Source organism: Sitophilus oryzae, unplaced genomic scaffold (genome assembly GCF_002938485.1).
Source record: "Sitophilus oryzae breed Bouriz unplaced genomic scaffold, Soryzae_2.0 scaffold_1498_pilon_pilon, whole genome shotgun sequence".
NCBI lineage: Eukaryota > Metazoa > Arthropoda > Insecta > Coleoptera > Curculionidae > Sitophilus > Sitophilus oryzae.
Genome location: NW_022146167.1, coordinates 1289984 through 1316732, shown reverse-complemented (window position 1 = coordinate 1316732; position 26749 = coordinate 1289984). Strand labels below are relative to the sequence as shown.

The following is a 26749-nucleotide window of genomic DNA, read 5'->3' as shown; positions in this document are numbered from 1 at the left end:
AGATTAGGTAAGTTATAAAATTTTAAATGTTTTTTTTTTAATTTTTCAAAAACATTTATAATTCAACTAAAATAGTCATGTCTATCAGCAGTTGCAATTTAAAACAAATAAATTGGTTAATCAAATGCGTTATCTATATGAAAGAATAAGTAAATAATATAAGATTATTATTTAAATAATCGATATTAACAACAGCAATTATTTTCGACAAAACTTTAAGAAAAGTGATGTAATTTTTCCATTTTTTCTAAAGCTTAAGGTTGCCGTTCAAGAAAGAAAGGAGGTTAATAATTTCCGTGTATCTACCCACCAGTCGAGTTCAACTTATTAAGAATGCAACCTAGAGACACCCCCAAGACGATTTCTCTTAAATATTTGATAAACGTTAAGGATATAAATAAAATACACAAAAATAATCAACCCGGACCAACGCATTCAAATATAAATACAATTTTGATAGTTCTTTTTTTAAACATTGTTACTGTGTTGCTTGTCTATTTGCTATAGTAATGTTACTTTCAGCTTTTCTTTAACTGGTACTGCTTTTCGGTATTATGTCTTTGTTTAAACATTTTTGGTTCTAACAGCTGTAATATTTTTTAAAAAAGATTTTTCCAAAGATGTTATTTAAGTGAAATTTTCCAAATGTCCAGAATTCTCTATAACCGAATGAGATCGGATATCTCGTGAGTAAGAGTCGATTTAGACACTTCCCAAGTCGGTAAGCTATTGACCATGATATGGCCGATGACCGCGGTTCGGATTCCGGGTAAACAATGTAGGCCTTGTCCAGATTAGCCCTGGCAGCAAAAAGAAGACGTTAACTTGAAACCTTTACTTTTTACTTTTTAAATTTACAAAAATACATTAAATAGTTCTCAATGAAATACTTTAGGGCTGTGGTCAATTCCCATACAGCACGTCCAAATGAAATTACGTTTCTACAAGGGAGACACATGAAAAACAAAATATGTTAAAGTGAACCTAAGTGTTCATCTAGTTCTAACATATACATATGAGATACACGCAGGTTTATATTGATAGAATTGTGTGATATAGTGTTTACTAGTTGTATACCGTATGCACACAGGATTCTAAAGAGTTTTTTTGTAACGTACCAAATAATTATTAAAATGATGAAATCTGACGTCGGTATATGAGACATACAATGTATAAGTCATATGTATGTGTGATACTTCGTATTATAGTTGTGCTTATAGTACACACCTTGTAAAAATGTGACGTATACACATAATATAAATATCTATATAGACACTTTGTAATAGTGTACTGTTGTGTCTCCATTCTAGCATGAAATGAAGGTGTGCGCACGCGCGGATAGCCTCAGCGTAGATACACCGACCAAGTGTATCTTATGTGTCCTCTCTCCTTTCTCCTTTCTAGCACTGGTATGTGTTAGCAGCTTATTACAGCTTTATTATTGTTTTATCATTCGGAAGCTCTATATAAATGTTCTGTTTGTGTGTAGTTTAAAAGAGATTTAAAGGTAAGCACAAGTTTTTAATTACCTTGTTACACCTTCCTAAGTGTATTATTAATATTATAGTAGCGACTCTTCCCGTACTCGATACCCAATTTACCAAATTTTGACTCCAATGAATGAAAACTCCAAATATTCTCGTATAAAGATAAAGAGGTTAGCTCTGCAATATAATTTTTTTTAATTTGGAAATAATAAAAATCTAAATGGACCAGAGAAAGAAAGATTTAAACACTTCAAAGAACTTGATTGATATTCGGTAAGTTATTGATGGATCAATATACGGATATGTTTAATATTCAATAATCAGTTTCATATAAAATTTAAGGTTGAGATTGTTAATCTGGAAATAAAATACAACAAAGTCCAACAGAGTGCTCGATGAATGAGTATATGCTAATAAACCAACTGCTTGGAGGGAAAAGAGGAGAAAAAAATTACTAAACGAGGTCCACCAAATCGTGGCGATATACCAGTGTTTACCATTTTAGTATGTTGTTATACTATGTACTTACATTTTTGATACATTTTGATACAAATTCTGTTCTTTTACAGTGTTTTCTTTTGGAAAATACAAAGTTTTGCCTTCCTAATTTTCGTTGTTAAAAGATATAATTGGGATCATTGAATAAATAATTCTTAAAGAGAACGAAAAGTTAGGCATCAAAACTTGTATTATTTCCTAAATTCGTTCATAAGAAGTAGTTTTATCTAGCACAAGATGTATATACGAAGTAAAATACATACGTATACACGCGGTAGTCACAACTACACTGTGTAAACAGAGTTTAAACGTAATACACAAGCACTGTGTATCCTACGGCACACTGTGTATCCCTTACTTTGGGTATACGCAAATGCTATACTGTGGCTACATTGTGAGGCGGACGTTTAACCTTTGTGCATACGTGTTGAACTACAATGTGTAAACGTAGCATATTTACATCGGGGGAATTGTGTCACCCTGTGTCTGCATCTAATAATGTATACACATCGTAAATTTGATTTGATGTGCTGTATGGGTTAGTATTTGAATTTAGATCTAAAATTGTTGAATATCAAAACTGTTAAAGAATTGTTTTAAGAAGTAATAATTTATGAAGCAAATATACTTTTAATATACATATGCATGTTGTACATACCTATATATCACTTAGTTTGTCTATATTAATAACATCTGGCATTGACCTTAGAAGCTTAATAAAATATTACGCAGTATCGTTTACAGTTATGTAAAAATTAAACCGAAGCATTTTGTGTCGTAACAAGAAATTGTTATTGTATAGGTTACGATATTTATTGGAATTCCATTTAATTTGTACTAGAGGCGAAGAACTGAGGAGTGTCTATAGATGATTTGTTATGACTGTCATTTAGTTACTTAGTGCATTGTAGAATAGGGGTGTTAAATTGCGTTTTAAAATTCTATAGAGATATGCTGCATTTTATTATGTTTATTTATGTATCTATTTTTTTAACGTTTGATTGTTTAATACACATTATTCCCTGAATAAGATTCTTGATCGTGTAATGTTCCGCGAATAGAAATCTATACCAATATATAAAATAATTAAGTGACTGACATACTGATTAATCACGATCCTGCTCAAACCACTCAACGTAAGAAGCTCAATTTTGGCATACAGGTTGATTATAGGGTGTAGAGGTTCGATAAGAAGGGATTTTTCGAAATTCCAGTTCCAAGAGGGTGAAACCACCCCTCAAATATTACAATATTTTTTTATTTAAAAAACGATCAAGTTTCCGAAAAAATACTTACTTAAACACGTACAGTATTGGCCATAAGTGGATGAACTTTGTTAAAATAATGGGTTTTTCCTAATATGTTTAAAATTAAAATTTGAGCTATATTTACTTGAAGTCTAGTGTCAGTGCTATAAAAATAAATAGCATTGTTTTTTTAAAATGTGCTTTAATAAGGTAGCAAAAAATTTAAATTGAAAAAACTATTGGACAAAAGTAGATGAACAAAATATATATTTAATAAAAAAAAATCTTAAGTTAACAAAAACTGAAAAATTAACTTGAAGACATCGCTTAGGCATGGATCCCAGAAGATTTTCAATTATAGAAAAATCGATATTTTTCCAAGACTCTTCCAAAGCTGCAAATAATTCTTGCTTATTTTTGTAGAATTTGGTCCTAATGTGTTGATCCAAAATTTCCCATAAATTTTCTATTGGATTCAGGTCTGGGGATTGCGATGGCCATTTGAGAACAGTCACCATTTCATCTTCCAAAAACCTTTTCCAAAAATTCCAGTTCCGGAGGGTGAAACCACCCCTTGAATATTACAATATTTTTTATTTGAAAAACGGTCAAGTTTCCGAAAAAACGCTTAAACGCGTATATTTTATTTTCTTTTTTTACATATTTTAAGATTTTTTAAAAATGTATACAGGGTGTTTCGAAAAATCTGGCCATTGATTAATCACGATCCTGCTTAAAGCGCTTGACGTAAAAAGCTGATTTTTGGAAAACAGATTGAATTTAGGGTGTAGAGGTTCGATAAGAAGGGATTTTTCGAAACTCGAATTCTAAGGGGGTGAAACTATCCCTCAAATATTAAAATATTTTTTATTTAAAAACCGGTGAGTTTTTCGGAAAAAAGTCTTAAACACGTATATTTTATTTTGTTGTTTTACATATTTTAAGATTTTTTATAAATTTATACAGGGTGTTTCATAAAATATGACCATTGAGTAATCACGATTCTGCTTAAACTGCTTGACGTTTAAAGCTGATTTTTGGCAAACGGATTGACTGTGGGGTGTAGAGATTCGATAAGGAGGGGTTTCTCGAATCTCAAATTCCAAGAGGGTGGAAACGCCCCTCAAATATTACAATATTTGTTATTTAAAACGGTTAGTTTTTCGAGAAAACGCTTAGACAAACTTAATTTATTTGTTTTTTTACATATTTTGAAATTTTTTAAAAAATCATACAGGGTGGTACAAAAAGTTGGGTAATTTGTTAACCACGATTCCGCTTAAACTGCTTGACGTAAAAAGCTTATTTTTGGCAAACGGATTTTTCGAAAGTCAAATTCCAACGAGATGAAACTACCCCTCAAATATTAACAAGTTATATAATAATATCGACATATTGTTTTTTCTCATGCTGACATAAATGTGAGAAAATTTTATCCAGTTTGTACGTTAATGGAAATTCTTGCTTTGCTTTATCATCGCCATTACAAATGATTAATTCGACGCGAACGAAGTCGCTTGTACAAGCTAGTAAATATATAAATGTTTTAGCAGATACAGTATAAAACAGCGTACATACTATGTCAGAAACAATTCGAAACATGTAAGGTCGTATTTCGTCGCCCAACTTTGAAGCATTTCGACTTATTTCCAGTTGTCTTGACCCACTTCGGTTTGCCTCGACCTACTTTCGATTCTTAAAAGGACCTGAAAACTACTCGTGAGGAGGGTGAGGGGGGATTTTTTTGGCGTTTTTTGTTGTCTCGTTGAATTTTGTTTTGTTTTGAGCTACTTCCAAAACGTGGCGGTATCTGTATCGGAGGCAAAGGATTTTTTTTTCATAAATCTCAGTGAAATAAGTAAACCTAGCCGTTTCTAAAATAGCTGTTGTTACGATGATATTTCATTAATTACATCTCGTTTTATGTTATATTGATATTATATTCCACAGAATTAATATTTGAACATGCATTTATTATACATATGTATAGCAGATATTTAGGAACAAAACTTTTCACTTAAACTGCAGGAATATAATTACAATATTTTTATGATTTAATTTTATTATAATGAATTAGTATATAAGTTGTTTGTTTACGGCCTTAATTGATTAGTATAAGAGTAGTATTTTGCTTGAATATGAGTAATACTGGTATAACATTATCAATATATCGAGTTAATTGGGAAAATTATTGACTTACCCGATGTCAACAAAAGTATGTCCCACGGACATTTTTTAAAAGCAATGTTCCTTTATTGTTCTTAAGAGAAATCTATAAACGATACTTTTATTAGCACCCAGCATGGTTTGATATAAATCCATTCAACTAGTATTTATTATGCAGGGATTTAGACAATTAAAACTAGGAAAATAAAACCATAACGTAAACGAAATTTTGCTACAGACTACAATTAAAATGTTACTTTTCCATAACCAGAAATAATAAATAATTAGACGGTTTTTTAAACAATTTTGTGTATATTTTGTTCATGAGGCGCAATACCGTGGATTCTTTCTTCTTTCTTTCTCAGCCTGGTTCCATCCAGTGTTGGATATAGGCCTCTTCTAGGTTTTTCCATGCTTCGCGATCTCTAGCCAATCTTATCCATTGTCTTCCCGCCACTGCCCTAACGTCATCGACACATCTCTTTTTTGGTCGGCCCACACTTCTTGTTGTTCCCCTAGGTCTCCATAGGATTACTTTTTGGGGCCATCGGTCTGGATCCTGTCTTGCCACATGTCCTATCCATTGCCACTTCAGACTTGCCACTCTTTTAACGACATCTATTAATTTTGTTTTTTGACGTATGTGGGTATTCCGTATTTTTCCCTAATGGTGACTCCTAACATGATTCTTTCCATGGCTCTTTGTGCTACTCGTAGTTGTTCTGCTGTTTTTCGGGTAATTGCACCGGTAGAATGCAGCTGTCGTAAGCCTTTTTCTTTAGGTTCATGGGCACCTTTTTATCCTTGAAAATATTGCTCATATTTCCAAATGCGACCCATGCCAAATGGATCCTGCGTTTGATCTCCGTATTTTGGTTTTCCTTGCCCAGCTTGATTTTATGATCTAAATATATATAATGGTCTACGTTTTCAATAATAACGTTGTCAACGGTAATGCTATGGATATTGTTGCTCATTATCTTGGTCTTCTTCAAGTTCATTTTAAGGCCAATTTTCTGGGATTGGTCATTTAGCTCATTTAGCATGGTGTTTAGTTCTTGAATGTCGGTGCTCAGCAAGACAATATCGTCTGCGAACCTCAGATGGCTAAGGTGTACCCCATCGATGTTTAGACCTCTATTTTCCCATTCTAATTTCTTGAAGACATTTTCCAGTGCCAGTGTAAATAACTTGGGAGAGATGGTATCTCCTTGTCTCACGCCCTTGCCGAGTAGTATTTTTTCTGTTTTGAGGTCATCATCTAATTTAACTTGGAAGGTTGCACTATCATAGATATTTTTAATAATGGAATAATATCTGGAATCAATTCTCGCGTCCTCCATTGCAGCTAGAAATGACCAGGTTTCGATGCTGTCAAAGGCTTTTTGGTAGTCTACAAAGGCCAAATGTAGAGGTATATTGTATTCTGTTGTTTTTTCAATGACTGTTTTAATTGTTTGTAGATGATCGATGGTACTAAAACCTTTTCGAAAGCCTGCCTGTTCTATTGGCTGATAGGAATCTAGTTTCGTAGACAGTCGGTTGTTGATAATCCTAGTGAAGAGCTTGTATAGATGCGAGAGAAGGCTTATTGGTCTATAATTCTCTATATTTGTAAAATCTCCTTTTTTGTATAATAGCACAACTTCTGCGTTTTTCCATGCGTCCGGGATTCTACCCTCCATCAGACATTTATTTAACAATACTTCCACGGCATCCACTAATGGTTTTCCGCCCATCTTCAGCATTTCAGGTGTAATACGATCTTCTCCTGGGCTTTTGCCATTTTTTATTTGTTGAAGTGCGTATTTAATTTCTGTGGTTGATATTTCTGGCATATCTTCTGATCCTACGTTTGTGATGTGTTTTTGTACTCTATCTTTGTTTGGTATAACAGACTGATAAAGTTGGTCGTAGAATTTGTGAATTTCATTTCTAATTTCATGTTTGTCTGTTGTTATAGTGTGTTTCTTATTTTTATTATTTCTTGTTTTCCGCGCATTTGCTTGCGTCTTAACACTTTCATGCTTCTATTGTTTTCAATTGTTTCCAAAATTTGGTTTCTCTTATAATCCCTAAGATTTTTTCTTATTTCTCTTTTAGTTGTTTTATTTAAGGTGTCATATTCTGGGGCATCTCTGTCAGTCTTTCTTCTTTTCCTTATTAGTTTTGTCGTTTCTGGTTTTAATTTAGTTTTCGAAGGGTGTTTCATTTTACTACATATTTTCTTTGTTGCTGTAGTTATGGGGTCTTGATCTCTGAGTGTCTGTGGCTTTAGTCTCTTTTCAAGCTCTTTTTGATAGGTTTCCTGATTTAGTTGTAGAGCGTCCCTTGTAGGAAACATTGATCTGGTAATTAATTTTCTCCTTTCTATATTAGTATAAATTTGTAGAAGACTACAATTAAACCAGAAATACTAAATAATTAGACGATTTTTTAAATAATTTTGTGTATATTTTGTTCATGAGGCGCAATACCGTGGATTATAAGCCTATAAATGGTAGACAGCTAGTTATTAGCTGTTTTATATTTTTTTACTATATTGTGATTAATAAATATTAGACAATGTTAAAACTAAATATTCTTGTGTATCCTTCGAGGAATAGCCAATTTAATTTACCATCGGTAACTGTTTTCATATCAGTTTTTCCATGTTTACTTATTTTTCTGAAGCCACCACAATGTTTGATTCGTGCTATTTCACAAAATAGTACGATAAATATAAGATCGTGTTAATAATAATCTTAACAAACCCATATTACTAATACAAACAAACAACCAATCACGGCGGGGGGGGGGACTAATTTTTACAACACGGGCTTATATTTCACAAACTATTTCTAAACCTGTTTGATCAAAAGCATGAAAGCGTTTTGTTTACTTCTTAGGAATAATCCTAGCAAGTAAAAATTATTTTTAACATCCAGTTAATTTCTATGTCGAAAGTTATTTAGAACCATAGAATTATTACTCCGAGACAGTCCGAGAATTTTATGCTTGGAACTGTTTGCGAAACTGTCCTTGGATGAATTGTTGAATTTTTATTTGGATTATTACCATTGCGAATTGCATAATAAGTATATTATGTCGATCGATTCGTGATCTAGTATTTTTTCTTCTCCAAAGGCATAGCGGTTTTAAAATAAAAGTGATTGTATGTAATTATGATATTGACCTCTAAGTAGTAATAGTTCTTATCTCCTAAAATAATAAAGTATAACTATTATTAATAATATATTAAATTTGCATGTGTATTAATTGTAATATACCGGGTGCGTCTCAAAAGTGGCTCACCCCCTATAACTTTTTTATTTTTTCAGATAAAGAAACGAGATTTGGTATGTTAGTATATGACATAAATTAGGATTGATTGACGTATTCAATTGTTTTTGGTCTGTTTCACCGGAAATGACTACAACTTTTGATTTTTAAATGGCACTCTTGATATTTTTTTGAATGCTTATTGAATAGAAAATGACATTCTGAATAGAATGACATATCATATGTCAACTTTTGAGATTCTCGCTTAATAAAAAATCTTATTTTAAAATTCAATCTAGAGTGCCATGGGTATGTTTGGTTTGATTTGGAACCAAAATGAAACCAAAACACTAATTCTTAATCAAGGAGCCTTGGAAAAATAGATTTGATTGTCTAATATTGTTTAATGATTTTAGTGTCTTGTTCTGGCCACTTAGAAAATGCAATCGTATTTTTAATCATATCTAATTTTTCTCAAATAGAACGAGGGTCGCTCATTAGCATATTTGGAAAAAGCATTTTTTTACGAATAATTTGATACCACACACTTGGTATTTTGAGTCAAATTTTCGTTACGAACTGCAAGTTATAATTTCAAATAAACCATATGCGAAAATGTCAAAAGTTGACATATGATATGTCATTCTATTCAGAGTGTTATTTTTTATCGAATAAAGTAAAAAAAATACAGAGGGTGCCATTTAAAAATCAAAAGTTATAGTCATTTCCGGTGAAACAGGAAGTGACCGCAAATAATTGAATACGTCAATCAATCCTAATTTAGCTCATATACTAACATACCAAATCTCGTTTTTTTTATCTAAAAAAATAAAAAAGTTATAGGGGTGAGCCACTTTTGAGACGCACCCGGAATAGTTCATAACAAATAAACTTAAGTGACATGATTAAGCTTGACCGGCACAGCGTTGCCCACTTTTACATAATATTTTCATTTAATCAAAATATTTTAGGAAACAAAAATAAAGTAATTATAAATATACACCCGTAATATATAGGTGCCCGGTGGCGTAGAGGTACAGGCTCTCGTCTACCAATCTCAAGGTAGTGGGTTCGATTCCCACACCCGGCATTGCATCAGCCGACTATTTTTATTAAAATAAAAATAGTTTGGGTACCTAGGTCAACTCAGCCTGAAATGAGTACTTGGGATTCACAATCCTGAGGTAATAATAGGCGGTTGAAGCGTAGTGCTAGCCGCATTACCTTCCTTGTATACTGAACGGCTCTAGTATGGCAAGCTGTACCTTGCTACTCCCAAGGCGTTAAACGCTATATACGGGAGCTATTATTATTATTATTATAAATATACACAATTATTATTTACATCAACAAAACTCACCAGGGCCGTATCTGGGGGTGTTTTGGGGGTTCAAACCCCCCCGAAATTATGGCCGAAAATTTTTAAAAAGTAATGATCATTAAGTAAGCAAGTAAGAACGAAACAAAAAAGAAGAAGAAGAAGATGGATGAATATCAATGACTAAAGAATACAAGGACATGTAACGCCCATATACGGGCTGCAGCAGAATTTGTGACCTTAGACGCCAACTTTTTAGACATAACGACATCATCAGCTGGTCATCAGCGACAATTTTAGCGATTTTTAATAGTTGATTGTGTGTAGTGAACTTTGTATAAACTTTATTACAATGGTAATTTATTCAGCTTTCAAGTGTAAAAGGCACAATGATAAGAAAGAGCCAGAAGTTACGTTTTATAGGGAAATAAACAGTCCCCTACACTTTTTTAGCGTTTTTTTTTATTGAATTCGATAATTATTTTTCTGATATTATATGTACTTGATATGTACTATACGTCGATACTAGTTATGTACCTTTTGTCAACATTTTAATACGTTTTTTTCGTAATTAATTAATATGATACCACCCGATACACCATAAGCGTAGTGAAAACATATAATATCAAAAATATAAATATCCCTTCAAGCGGCAATGTTAAGTAAAATAGGTGCTACGCGAGGTGCTACGGCACTGTTTGGAAGAATGGTCACAGTTTGGTCTCGGGTGCTATTTGTCCTTGTATTCTTTAGTCATTGATGAATATACATTATACACCCTAACCTCACTTTTCCACTTTGAAAGCAAATGTCATTTTCGATTTTCGACTTTCAACATTCAAGTGTTTAAAACAGCAAAAGTTTGACAAGGACAAGATTTTGAATGTTGTGTGTTTTGCTGGTCATTAACGTGATTAACGTTTGTTATTGTTTTTATTACGCGGCAGGTCTGCAGTTTCTATCAATATGTCAATTAGTAACGTCGCAAGCTCGTGGATTTCCAGCCCGTCCAACAATCAATCCTGTGAGAAAGAGATAGGCGAGATCGGCGCCGTTAGCGTTGAAGAGACGAAGATAAAAGATGCTGGGATTGAATTGTGGACGGGCCGGGGCATATATTCGGAGACAAACACAATCTACTGCTAATACCAGTGGTGTGTGTAAAAATAATTATCATTTGCCATTTATTTTACGAATTTTAGTTTTTATGTCTATAGTTTTTTTATGTTGTAGTGTTGTGGTTAGTACTTGATATAATTATAATATAATATAATAAATAATTATAATTATATAATAGAATAGTAAATATCTCTAGTTGCTAATGCAATTTTAGGACATGATTTATGAAACATTTTGGAGTGAAAATTCTTTACGCGCGCTGGGAGTAAAAATTCAAAGCCGTGGCATACGAGCTAGTGAGACGGCCCTGACACACGAGCTCGTTCTAACGAAACGTGTTAACGGATTAGAAATACGTAGTGACGCGACGTGTATTTGTGAGCAGTCCATGTGTTTATTAAAAATATTGATATTTTAATACAAATTTTGTAAAAGTGAATCAAATTATTACGCATAAAAACATTTGTTACACGTAAAAACTATTTTATTATTTTACGCGAATAAAACTGTTACACGTAAAAAACAATTTTTTACGCGTATAAAACTATTTGTTACTGATAGAAAACTATTTTTTACGCGTATAAAACTATTTGTTATTGGTAGAAAACTATTTTTTAAGCGTATAAAACCATTTGTTAAGTGTAAAAATCTATTTGTTACACGTAAAAAACACTTTTTTTACGCGGCAAAAACTTATTGATTCGGGTGAAAACCTTTCTTGCGCAAAAAAAAATATTTTTTTATGTGTAAAAAACTATTTGTTACACGTAAAATACTAATTTTTACGCGTCAAAAAATTATTGTTTCTGGTAAAAAATACTTTTTTACCCAAAAAAAAAATATTTTTACGTGTAAAAAACTATTTATTACATGTAAAAAATTATTTTTTTACGCGTCAAAAACTTATTGTTTCTTGTAAAACAACTTTTGTTACGCAAAAAAAATATTTTTTACGTGTAAAAAACTATTTGTTACACGTAAAAGACTATTTTTTACGCGTCAAAAACTTATTGTTTCTAGTAAAAACTCTTTTACCCAAAAATATATTTTTACGTGTAAAAACTATTTGTTACACGTAAAAACTATTTTTTACCCGTCAAAAACTATTTGTTTCTGTTTGTTTTTTACGCGTAAGAAAATATTCCTTTAATTTATTAGTTTTTCAACATTTCAAACTATACTTTTTCAAACATTTCCTTCAAATTTTTGAATTTAATAGAATCTTCCTAAAGAGCAGATGTTCTTTATAAAAATATTTTTAGATAATACCCTAAAATGAAAAAAAATGCATTCTATTTAATTTATTTTTATTGTATTATTAAATATTACGTCCGCCTATGACGGGGTCTCATCTTAGAAAACGCTAAAGACGCTACAGAAAACAAACTGATTTGTTTTCATTTGCGTTTTTTGCGAGACACGCCGAAAGCTACACGCTCTTGGTGCGGCCACTTCTATATAATCCTGTTATTTTGTTTTAGTCGCTAAAGACGTTTCACGCTAAAAACGCAAAAAACGCTTTCTGTGTGCCCGTGGGCTTATGGTCATATTTCACTTGATTACTTGACACCAATTTAATAGTTTAAATCACCTATATCACTGAAGAGATTAAGCGAAAATTAATGTTAATTGAAACTTAACTGAAAAAAGTGAGTATAAAAACGCACAAAAGATGTTAATGAAATTTTCAAATATAATGTTTAGTGTTAATAAAATGTTATTTGTATTATTAATTACAATATATTTGACCTACAAACTACATTTTTTATCAAAGTAAAACCTCTGAAGGCGGGTAAGGGGACAAATAACTCACAATCTTTAAGATGTTTATTTTAATTTAAATGCTTCAAAAAAAGCAGGGGCGCGACATGTTTCGGGACTTAAACAATTCCCATCATCAGGCCCAGAAAACTAAAAACAATTACAATCAGAATAATAGAAAATTCCAATAGTCAAACAGAGGTCAAAATTATAAAATACGATCACAAACAAACTAAAAAGTTAAAAAAAATTTTTAAAGGTTAAAAGGTTATATCTATCACAATAATTATTCAATTACAGATAACAACATGGTAAGCTAAATTTAAAAATTAAAACAACTAGACTAAAATCATAAGGTGAGGGGAGCCGTATAATCCACTATAATTAGATAAATTGACAGAAAAAACACATTCTTTCTCATAATTTTCTATTTATTCTACTTATACCTATCTTGATAATATATTAAAATATGATTCTACCTTGTTTAGAATTATATTAAACTATGATGCTACCTTTTCTAATCTAACATAAAAAATGTTTTTTGCCTAATTTATTTATTTACCTAAATGATTCAAAGGTAATTTAAATTTTAATTTGTAATTTAAATTACATACTTAATTTTGATTCATTCAAAAAGAAAGATGGTTAATTAATGTTTAACTATGAATGCAGAACGGATTTTCCTACGGAATGTTAAAAATCTACTAAAAGTCAATTTTTTATATAGTTTTTCACAAAATTGAGACATAAAACTAGAACTGCAAAATGCCATGACATGCTATAATTATCTTTTTGTAGAAAGTTGTAGAGAGTAAATAATTTCTCAGAAAATACGACAGGGTCGTATTAAAAAATACTGTAATTGACTGAAACTGAATTTTATTTACAATACTTTTTGTCCAAACAAATGAATCGTTAACCGCGCATACTTCTCGAAAAGTAAAAATGAAAAAATCAATTAAATATTTCACTGTAGAGAATAGACAATTAAAATTAAAAAACATGCAACTAACAAAAACATGCCAGGAGTTACAAACAAGAATTAAAAAAATACCAATAAAACATTTATTGAACAATATAAAGAGGCTACGTAGAAATTATGCCCATCAATGGGCGTAGCAAATTTTATTAATATTGAAATTTCACAAATTAATAAATCTACAATTTTTTTTGAGAAACTTCTATTTTTTTCATGGCAGGAAACAAAGTAGGTACCGCATTGTATTTTATACGGTTACAAAGTGAATTGGTAAACATTTTAAATTCAAAGTGAACAGAACACAACCTGTACTTATGGGCCTTATTTATATCTTCAATCAAGTCTTCTCCGTTAGCTGCAATTGCCCATGTTCTTGCCCTAAAAATGTATTGTTAACTTATTTTCGATATACTCATTTTATTTATTTTTATAATTATATTTAAATGAATAATATAATGACTTTTAAATTGAATTTTTAATGTCTAGATTCTAGATACAACATTAAATTTTACTAAATATTTAACATTTTAATCTTGCTAATATTTTATATACATATAGGGTGAGTCTTGAATAAGTGCAAATATTTTCAGGGGTGGTATATTTCGACCCCAGGAACACGTTTATGAGTTTTTTTTCGCTAAAAAAGATATTGAAATGCATTTTCTTTTAACTTCCCTGTATATTTTTCGAAAACTTTTTAGAACTGCCTGTTCACCGCAAATTTCCCCAGGGTATAATTTCTTAATCTCTGATATTACCATAGTTACGGCTTTACTCTATGGTTGCGGCACTAAAAGGGATGCAAATACAGAAAAAATCCGGTGGCTCTCAACTCAACATTTAAAAAAAAAAAATTTTTAAACTTAAATAACTCGGTTATTTTGGATTTATCTGAAAAAGTAAGGAGAAAATATGTTTCTTTTGTCGAGATCTGCCAGCCCTGAAAATATTTGCACTTATTTAAGACTCATCCTGTATATACGTTTATTAACATTTAATATAGATGCTGAACTTGTATATTTTTAATTAGATCTTTCTATTTAGCTGAATGTCCTAATATGTATACTACTGTTTTTTTTAACTAAAATATGTTAAAATAATTAATCACATATGTATATACATACTTAATCGGATCTCTAGGAAACAGAAAGAAACTTTTATTGCAGTTTAGTCCTTCGGGCAGTTTTTTGCTGCACAACTTCGCCCAGGCATTTAAAAACACGTAAAATTAACGATTTAAAAATGTTCAGAAAAACAAAAATAAATTATATAACACAAGAAACGAAAATAAACTAGAAAAACCAAATATATAACACAATAAACAAAAATAAAACAACAACTATAAAATATGACTCAAGAAATAAACAAAATAAATTAATCCGTACGCTACTGACTCGAATCAGCCGAAAGTGTGCGCAGTCGATGAAAGAAACTACGACACTGGAAATGTGTTGATGGAAACCCTAATGGCGGCGTGCGCGACGGTATGCGCGTAGCGTTCCCGCCAAAGAGAGTTAAGGTTGTCGCCCACTAGACCGCGGCGCGGCGCGGCGCTGGCAAGAGAATTTTTTCCGGCTGCGAAGGGACTGCGCCCACTATAGCGCGCTTTTGAAACGCGGAAACGCTATTTAGTTATAGTCGAAGTGTTTTTTACTTACTGTAGTTTAGTTTTTAAAGCAATGAGTTCAAGTACGGACGAAAGCGTATTTTTTGTGCTCTTCTAACAGAGGAAGAGGAAGAGGGGGTGAAGAAGAAAAGGAAAAGTTTGGACTCATACGATTAACAAAAAAAGAAAGAAGTTTGTAGAATTTTACCATCTTTTTCCAGATTTAATAAAAGACAAGAGCATTTTTTTCAGTATTACAAAATATAAAGGAAACATTTTACGCACTCCTCAATTGAGGGTTTTAGAAGCAAAACACCGGGTATCTCTATACTCATCATATTTTTTCAGAAGAGACAAATTACTAATACTTTTGATAATTCTTATTTATTCTGATGTGTATATTAGTTATGTGGTGAAAAAACCCTGATCTTTTTTATATATTTAGCTAATTAGAATTTAAAAATTGGAGATTGTCACTTTTGTTAAAAAGTGGAGATTGCCGGTTTTGCCTCTACACCCCTCAATTATATTAAATCTTTGATAGAAAGGCATTTCGTCCATCTGTCTCTAGTGAGGGGAGACTAAAAAAAATATTATATTTCTTTATGAAAATCGATTTGCCTAATTTACCTTTAAAAATACAATTCTACCATTGATACGTATCACTAGTTCCTAGTCAAAAAGCCAACTGAAAAGACTCGAATGCAAAATTATTTCCGTTGTGAGTACGCACACTGCAACACGCCGAAACGCGGGAGACGGAAAAAAGTTGCTAGAAAAGTCTTCCGACTTCTTGACGGAAATCCCGCGGCGCGCTTCGGCGCTGCGCGCTCTAATGTACGTTGGTCCATTTAAATACATGGCAAGCAGACAAAAGAAATTTCCACATGGCGCCGCGCCGCGTCGCGCCGCGGTCTAGTGGGCGACAACCTTTAGCCTGCCGTGTGATTTATATGCCGTGGTTTAACTATGAATGTAGAACGGATTTTCCTACGGAATGTTAAAAATCTACTAAAAGTCAATTTTTTATATAGTTTTTCACAAAATTGAGACATAAAACTAGAACTGCAAAATGCCATGACATGCTATAATTATCTTTTTGTAGAAAGTTGTAGAGAGTAAATAATTGTAGTATATCATCGTTGGACTGCAAATAATATTCCTTACGTGTGGATACTACTGGCTAGCTTTTTATGTATTAGATTGGTAATTATAATAAACATTATAATTATTTAAGCCCAATATTTATAGATAAAAAAAATTGAAGCTCCCGAGTTTTTTTAAACCTAATCAAAATACAGGGTGGTCCGAACTGTAATCCGGAAACTTCGACAGCTTGTTCTGCAGATAAACATAAGTAAAAAAGTTCGTATAAATGTATGTCCTAAAATGCTTAGTTTTGGAGATACAGGGTGTAGAAATTTCATTTTTATTTTTTTTCGATTTGTTTCAAATAATTTCCGAAGTAACGAAAATATTCGGATGAAAATTGGTGTTTAATACTAGAGGGACCATTTTACGAAAAAAAAAAAATCGGCCGTCGCGTCGGTGGAGCTGGAAAATATTTATACTAACATTTATATAAGGTTGGGGGTATTTTTCATCCTTGTCGTACTTTTTCTTGGTTTTTGTGAAAGTCAAATGTAACAGTACTTAGCAAAACATAGACACCCAAAATCTCATTCAAATCGGAATAACAGTTCTTAAAATATTTAAAAAATGTGTTTATTTTTTTAAAATTTCATGCCCTCTGGCGGTCAAACGAAGCACTTTTGTATAGAGGTAAATTGTGTCCAATGAACTTATTTTGATTCCAAAAATGCGTATCTAGTAGTTCTATGTCCACAGAATATTGGGACACCCTGTATTGTAGAAATTGTATTTCAATTTTAATTCGATAGAGATACAGATATAATTGATATAAATGCAGATAGACCTAAATTATTATTTAAAGTCTATGTATAAGAAGCAAATGAGATTATCGTGTGCAACGATTTGATTTTTATCAATTACATGGGATTAGTCAAACTTTATTTAAAACATGTTTTATTAACTATAATGAATTAAAGATATTTGAGTGATCACACAATTAATTGAGTGACGAGTAATTAATTATCTAATTATTTTATAACACTTTGTTAATTCGTTTACTTTTTATCTTTAAATCACATCGTATTTTCAATTAATCATATTGTTATCTAGAAATACGCCTTTCCTGCGTAGATATACCTATAGATAATTTGTAAATATTAAGTCGTTTTGTTAGTAATTAGCATTAATTTGTAGAATATTATATCAATTACTAAACAATCAACATCAATTTAGATTCAAAGACTTTCCAAACGAATAAATTATTTATTTAAAAAATTAAACGACTTTGATGTTTCCGAATTTGGATGTTTATGAATGATCTTGTATTCATCTTGCGTTACACTTATGAACTATTAATAATTTATATAATAAGAAATTATATCTATTTATATAATATTAATGCCACTTTCTAATAAATATGCCAATGAAGCATATGAAATTGTAATCAAAATAGTCTGAATAGTTTTTTCTTTATTTCTTTATTAATATTTATTTAGAAATTTATAAATGATGATAAAAAAGCAGCGTTAGCACAGATTAGGTATCCTATAAGTATACAGATAAAAATCTTGGCCCTAATTGGTACAAAAATTATTTTTTATGACGATGTGCAAACGAGTAAAATTTCCTGTGCGCAAAAATAAACTCGCGTAAAATAACAATAAACAGCGTAATAGAGAGATATTGCTAAACCGAATAGCGTGCATAGACGTTAATAAGGCCAGGTGTTATTTCCTTTACGTGAGGTGGTCTTAACTCTCTTCATTTATAGTTATCGGGTCGGAAAGAATTCTGTTCGCGTCGCGTCCGCTATTTAAACGTAACCTAACTTTGAATTTAAAACTTTGAAATTGTTTTGTTTACTAGGTATTTTAAGATTAAAGGTCTAAAGTGCTTATTTCCAGTGCTTTATTGTTCAACGTCTGCCAGTGGGTTTAGGGCAACAAGCAACAAAATCTCTTAGAAGGGTTAAGTCGTCATCTGCTGTAAACTTAGGCCTCTTTATAGGTTCTTTAATATTGGAAGAGGTGGATTTCATATTTTGGGCCATATTTATTTAATTAAAACTAATCCCAGCTACTTAAATATCAAATTACCTAATAAAACTAAAGTAATAATTCAAAACAATTCAAACATAACCTAAAATAAAAGATCTCGCCGGCCGGCCCCGGTTGTCAAATACCCGCACATGCCCATATAAGCAATGTTTAAACGTTATTTAGAAATAGCGCTTGGTGTAATTGATCCGCAAATTACGTCAGGCGGTAACGTTATTAGCGGGTGTTGCGTTAAAAATTGACTCGCGCATATCCTAACCATGATAAGGTACGCGTAAATACTGCATGACGCTATTCGGTTTGCCGATATCTCTCTAATAATTGTGCCGGTCAGGCGCTGTGCACAATTTTAGAGGCCATAAGTGGGCGTGCTATGTGCGCAAACTAGTAACACGCTAGTAACCTAACTAGTGCCCGATTCCGAAAATTGGAACCACGTAAAACAATAAAGAAAAAACAAAGTTTATAATCTGTGGCGTTAGGTTGGGCACAGTTACTGAATTTCACTAAACATACAATTTACATATGAAATATCATCAATCTTCATTTCGAAATTTTTTTGGAGAAAGAACACTCATGTCGACACCGTGATTAGGATTTGCAGAAGCGGAGCTGTTTTTCGGAAACGGGAATTTCGGTACCATGTTTCTAAGGAACCGGGATTTTTCGGGTTTCTCGGTACTTTCAGTACTAGCTAATTTTTGTTCGATAATGGTTCAGTTTGTCAATCAGCAATCCAAGGATGGTTTTCAAAAGTATAGTTGTTGATTTTTTCCAACAGTCGAGTCGTGCGAAAATTGGAAAAAACATAAACACAAATATAAACGCAAATGAACAGACGCGAAAAAACACAAATAACTAAAAATTCACAAAAAGATAAACCAACTTAACTGAATTTGAAAAGAAAGACTTATATTTTTGAATTAAAAATGCAAATGCCTATGAAACATAACATCAAATACCGTATGATCGAAAAAAACGGCGTCCAGTTGGCTTGGAAATGACGATCGATGACATTTCCCATATAATTTTACATATAAAATGACAGCGATCTTCATTTCATAGCCATTGCTGACGCCGTTTTTATTCGATCATACGGTATAACTATTATATTGAGTAACATCATACTAAATCATAAAATCACATATTTAGACTTCAATAATTGTTAATATACATTATAGGAACTTCAAAAGAACTTCAGAAGTCAAGAGTTTGTAACACTTTGGCATGTAACAAAAATAATTTATTGTTACCGAAAGTACCGGGAATTCCCGGTTCTGAACCCTAACCACTAACCGTGATGGAGTCAAATGAGATAATTTGAAAATCTAAAAATACTATTAAATACCCTAATAAAGTGGCTATGAGAATGTGCTATTAGTTCTTTAATTTTCTAAAATGTAACGACAGGAAAAAATAAAATTGATTTTCAAGAAAATCCATTTTTCCAAATAACTCGGTAATCCTTGAAATTTTTAAAACTTTTTTGATGGCATCCTGGTATGATTTGCATCCTGGTATGGTTGATGGCATCCCAGAGCGCAACTTTGCACCAATGTTCATATCTATTAGGGTTACCGAGATACCCTAATACCAATGCTCGTACCCGGAATTTGTAGCACCCTGTATATTAGTGAAGATATAACAAGGTTCTATCTTTACTAATATGCAAACAAACTTGCAATTGCAACCAAATTAGTACACTGTATATAAAATTGAGTAAAGTAAAAAAACAATTAATTTTTCTTAACTGGTTATTGGAAAATAATGTTCGAGATTTTCAATAATAAAGATTGAGTCATTATAATTATTAAAAATACATTTAAAAAAATCTATACTAATATCACAGAATATCTAGCTACGCAAGCGTTGCTAGATAGCTACTCTGCGTTGCTAGATATTCTGTGCTAATATATAAAATCCTTAAGTGACTGACATACTGATTAATCATGATCGTGCTCAAACCACTCAACGTAAGAAGCTCAATTTTGGCATACAGTTTGATTCTAGGGTGTAGAGGTTCGATTAGAAGGGATTTTTCGAAATTCCAGTTCCAAGAGGGTGAAACCACCCCTCAAATATTACAATATTTTTTAATTAAAAACCGATCAAGTTTCCGAAAAAACACTTACTTAAACACGTAGATATATTTTATTTTGTTTTTTTACATATTTTAAGATTTTTAAAAAATGTATACAGGGTGTTTCGAAAAATCTGGTCATTTATTAATCACGATCCTGCTTAAAACGCTTGACGTAAAAACAGATTGTCTTTAGGGTGTAGAGGTTCGGTAAAAAGGGGTTTTTCGAAACTCCAATTCTAAGGGGGTGAAACTATCCCTCAAATATTAAAATATTTTTTATTTAAAAACCGGTGAGTTTTTCGGAAAAACTCTTAAACACGTATATTTTATTTTGTTGTTTTACATATTTTAAGATTTTTTATAAATTTATACAGGGTGTTTCATAAAATATGACCATTGAGTAATCACGATTCTGCTTAAACTGCTTGACGTTTAGAGCTGATTTTTGGCAATCGGATTGACTGTGGGGTGTAGAGGTTTGATAAGGAGGGGTTTTTCGAATCTCAAATTCCAAGAGGGTGAAAACGCCACTCAAATATTACAATATTTATTATTTAAAAAACGGTTAGTCTTTCGGGAAAACGCTTCACAAGCATACTTTATTTGGTTTTTTTACATATTTTGAAATTTTTTAAAAAATCATACAGGGTGTTCCAAAAAGTTGGGTAATTTCTTAACCACGATTCTGCTTAAACTGCTTGACGTAAAAAGCTTATTTTTGGCAAACGGATTTTTCGAAAGTCAAATTCCAACGAGATGAATCTACCCCTCAAATATTACGAAGTTATGTAATAATATCGCCATATTGTTTTTTCTCATGCTGACATAAATGTCAGAAAATTTTATCCAGTTTGTATGTTAATGGAAATTCTTGCTTAACTTTATCATCACTATTACAAATGATTAATTCGACGCGAACGAAGTCGCTGGTACACGCTAGTAAGTATATGAATTACAAGTTCATATCTTATTTATGCTTCTATAACTCTTTTTTATCATTACTACTTTATTTAACTAACTATTGAATGAAAACAGTATAATTTAAAGAAATATCTGAAATTAATATGTAATGTTAATAAATTCATCCATAAAATAAAAAGAAAAATTTTATGAATTAGTATATCTTGGCTTTGACAGTTAAAAAAATCTAATGTAATTTTACATTAATATAACTGTTTATCTGCCATAAAATACCTATAAAACGCTTTCATCATAAATCTTTTTGATCATTCTCTATTTCAAAATTATTATTGGTCATGAAAAATTATTTTTAAATAATTGGAAACATATTTTTTGATAATCCATAATTGCATAATTAGATTTTTTCATAAATATTTTTATTTCAGGTTTGGCAGATCAAGACATAAGAGAAATACAAAGACAAAATCAAATAACGAAGCAAATACTTCAGAACTATTTGGAGAAAAGATTGTATGGAAAAGGCTTATCCAGAACTCCGAGTTTGTTGGAAATTCTCCCTACAGGCCGTATCGTACGAACACCTCTGGCCAATAATATACAGGGTGTTATAACAAATTCAACGGACGATTATGATCTTAGAGAAACATTGGAAGGTGAAGAAACGATGACGGATAGTGCGTATTATGAGGATTTTGACGATGATGAAGGTAAAATAAATATAATAATTAATATACCGTGTGTTGCATCGTCGAGCTGAACATAGTAAATTCCATGCAAATTTTAAAAGTGATGAATAAGTTTTTTCCATTTTATTTTACAGAAAAAAAGATTTGAAACTTTTTAAAAAACACCTTAAAATGAAGCAAATTCTTTAATTTAGGTAAATTATACGAATTCGTTTTTGACTTATGAGAGATACAATATATTCCTTAAATATTTTATTAATACATTTTATAAAATAATTCACAGCGCGGTGCGGTGGTGAACTGAAATTTTGCATACTTTCATATGTTACATTCCTTAAGCCATTAAAAAAAAAGTAAAGTTTGCCGTATACGGCCTCGAGAACCAAATTTATTCTCACTGTTCAAAATTCAAGATAATTGCACGAACATGGCTGGTGCAAATTTGAATATAAAATATAAGGTGTAAAATAACTAAAATATGTTAGTTCACGAATTCTGATAAAATTTGAATATAACGAATGTAACTCGTACTTACTAGATCGTTTACATTTGCTGAAATACAGTCTTGCTGTTTGTTTTTTGTTTGCTGCGGTTAAAAATGATACTTTTAAATTTTATTTTTTCGTGTGTTAATCTTTTTTTTTCTTTATTGTGTTCACTTAAAATAAAAAAATACCTGCACTTAAATTCAATTTAATAACTAATATTTACCAAGTACATAGTATATAAAAAAAATAATAAAATATGTACGTAAAACTAGAAAAGTCTAGCTATCCGTTTTGATATTTTTTATAATTGAGAAGAATTTCTGCATAATGCGTTGTATAAGCAACAGCCATCATGAAAAGCTATAATTTATTTCAATTTATTACAATAATTGACATATTTGTTATGTAACTGTATTAATTAAACACCAACAGGGATGTGCCAAGGTTGAAATCTGTATCTGTTATTTCTAAATATTTTTTATAGTAGAATACTTTTAATAGGTTCTTCACGAACTCAGAGCAGAAGCTATTTTAACATTTATAACATGAAGGTTCCTATTTATAATTAATACAAAACACTATTACTTTTGCAATTATTATGTAATTTACTTTTTTTTCTTCTGTATAATATAAATGAAATTATTTAAGTAACATTTTGGTTAGAATTTTGTTAATGTAATTTAAGATTTTCTAAAAATGTTGTTACAACTTGGTACCTAACCAAACTCAAAAGTGGCACACCCGTATAACATTTTTTTTTTCAGATAAAATAAGGAGATTTGGTATGTTAGCATATGACATAAATTAGGATTGATTGACATATTCAATTATTGTTTTTGGTCACTTCCCGTTTCACCGGAAATGACTACAACTATTGATTTTTATTCGATAGAAAGTAACATTCCGAATAAAATGACATATCATATGTCAACTTTTGACATTTTCGCTAGATAAAAAATCATATTTTAAATTTCAATCTAGATTGCCATGGTTATGTTAAACACTAATATTTAATCAAGGAGCCTTGGAAAAATAGATTTGAAAGTCTAATTTTTTTAGTGTCCTGTCCTGGTCGGTTAAAAGAGGCCCAAATCGTATTTTTAATCATATTTTTTTTTTCAAATGGAACGATGGTGGCTCATTAACATATTTGGAAAAATCATTTTTTGCGAATAATTTGATACCACACACTTGGTATTTCGAGTCAAATTTTTGTTATGAACCGCATGTTATTATTTCAAACAAACACTATGCAAAAATGTCAGCGTTTTCTATCGAATAAAGTCAAAAAATACCGAAGGTCCTTTTAAAAATCAAAAAATGTAGTCATTTCCGGTGTAACAGGAAGTGACCGAAAACAATTGAATACGTCAATCAATCCTAATTTATGTCATAATATACCGAGGAGCAAACCTCTGGTGGTATTTGTTGTAAAAGCACTTTACAATAAATACCACCACACACGGTAATACTGGTATTTTTTTGGTACTTTTGGTACTAATTTGGTATTATTTGGTAATAAACTGGTATTATTTAGTAATAAACTGGTTTTATTTGGTATTAAACTGGTATTAAACAGGTATTTCGTTAGACATCTGGCAACGGTGGATGTGGATTAGACGTACGTGGCGACGGCCGGGAAGCTGATTGCATCATTTCTAGGCCATTTGCATTGAAAATGAGCCGCCTTCGCGCTTTTTACACGATCAAAAATTTTTGGTGTTGACCTATTTTATATGAAGTATTTTAAAGTTCTTATATTTAGTGTCCAAGATTAAGTACCTACTTAACAATAAAATTTACCTCGTAATATACATTCTTAAGAATAATTACTTGTGTTTCGAGGTTAGGTTGCTGGCCTATAGACCATTCCAGAACACGTGACTTTGACAGATCCGCCATTTTCGCTGGTAGGCGATACAAACCGTATATAAACCATTAACTTGCATTCATTTCTTTGTGTTTTTAGTCTTTTATAGCGTTATAGACATATTTTTTTAATTTTTAATTTTCTTTAATCTTCAATTTTAATTATCTTAGAATCAATTGGTCAACCAATTAAGGGGTATTTTTATGAGGCCGAATTACAGAAGACAAAGTCTCCTGGTATTGATCTAGTTCAGTAGTTCCCAAACTTATTTTTCTCGTGGACCACTTTCAAAATTTTACTGGTTTCGGTGGACCCCCTGCTGCTACATTTCTACCACATTCTTAAAGTCGCCAAAAAATAAAAATTGTGTCACTTCTGAGTTCTGTCCCTATATTCCGATATGTAAAATAAAAACGAAAAATGGTACATTTTATATCACTTTATTTATTAAAAGAATAGAATTACAAGAAAAATATTAAGGTAATATAGGTTCAGGTCATAATTTTAATTAATGGGAAGGATGTATCTGATGGAGTGTCAGCAAACGATCAATGTTTGGCTTTATTTTGTGAGCAATAACCGCAAATCCCCCCTCTGTGATGTTTAATTTGCTCCTTTTTTTTGTTAAGAGGTTTGTAACGGCACTAAAACTCCTTTCGACAAGGTATGACGAGGGAAAAGCTATTAAAAATTTCCTTGCGATTTCCCACAGTCCAGGATATTTTTCGGGTATTTCTGCTTGCAGCCAAAATGTTGGGTAGCCTTTTCTAAATTTCACCTTCAGCTCCTCATTAGTGCTTAGCTCGAGCAGCTCCTCTTGTAATACAACATTGGCCACTTCCGTTTCATCAAATGGATTTATGATCCATGGTGGTATATCCATCGTCAGTATATCTTCAAACCTGGTTTTGAAGTCATCATGCAGAGCACTTAAATGTTGACTGTAGGTATGGATATCCTCATCAATACATTCTACCTGCGACAAGTTTGGAAATTGAGAGAATTCGCGCCGACTAATGTTTTGCTTCATAAATTTCAATTTCCCAAGAAAAGCCGAAATTATCCCCTTTGTTTTTATTAAATTCAGGCTGTCCCCTTGTAACTGCAAGTTAATATCATTAAATTTTTTAAACAAATCTGTCAAATCTTTCCGAAAAGGAATAGTTTTGATAAAATAGTTACTTCAAAACCAATTTAAAATGATTATGAAATTACTGTTTTATAAAATTAGTAGTTATTTGCAAGAAAAATTACAAAATTAATTGCTCTGCAATATTGCTTATTCGGCCTTTTCAGAGAGGCAGTGTTTCTCTCGTGAAAAAACAATTGAATAAAACGTGCTGTGTTTGTCTTCAAATCGAAAGAGGACAATTAAAATATCTGTAAGTTACTAAGTTACCTATCTATACAGGCCGTTGTGATCAACCGACTAGTACACGTAAACAAAATACTTAAGTACTATAACAAAAAAAGGTAGGTTACTTACTTTTCTCCGGCACTAGCAAACACAGATATAAATTTTCTCACAACTTTTTTTCCAAATTCCGCCTTTTTTTCGAAATTCCGGAAACAAATGAATGCGTTTGCCTTTGGCATCAAGTATTTATAGTGGTGATCAAGTTCATGTCTGAACAAGCATTAAGCATTGTCGGGCGGATAGCGCTTTGCAAGTCTGTACACGAAATTGTACGTAATATCGAATACGCAAGTTTGGACAAGTAACAGTCGCTTGCCTTATTAAAATATTATCTGCTTAGATAGGTACTTAAAACAATGTAGGTAGGCCCTTATAAAAACTATGCTTACATTTTTGCTCTTTACTATCAAAAGCAGATAAATTTTCGTGGACCCCCATTAACATCTTATGGACCCCCATTTTTTGTTCACGCCTACGTAGACCCCCAGCAAGTCTCCCGTGGACCCCTGGGGGTCCACCTGGACCACTTTGGGAATCACTGATCTAGTTGATGCTAGGTATTGCTAGGTCACCACCAGAAAAATAATAATAAACAATTTTATGTGAAGTGGTTAGGCTTTTCTACCAGGTTTATCTCATGGATTGATGTTTCAGATATTATTTAAAATTTATAATATTTAAACTTTATAAACC

General features: G+C 31.6%; 1 protein-coding gene across 1 annotated transcript in view; it reads left to right on the top strand.

The window, feature by feature from the left end:
• The window catches only part of LOC115877778 (mannose-binding protein C-like), a 129657-nt gene that overhangs the window by 5729 nt on the left and 97179 nt on the right, over nucleotides 1-26749 (top strand). Inside the window, exon 2 of the mRNA XM_030894093.1 lies at nucleotides 22021-22302. Within this exon, the coding sequence (XP_030749953.1) occupies nucleotides 22021-22302 (282 nt within the window). The remainder of the gene's footprint in view (nucleotides 1-22020; nucleotides 22303-26749) is intronic.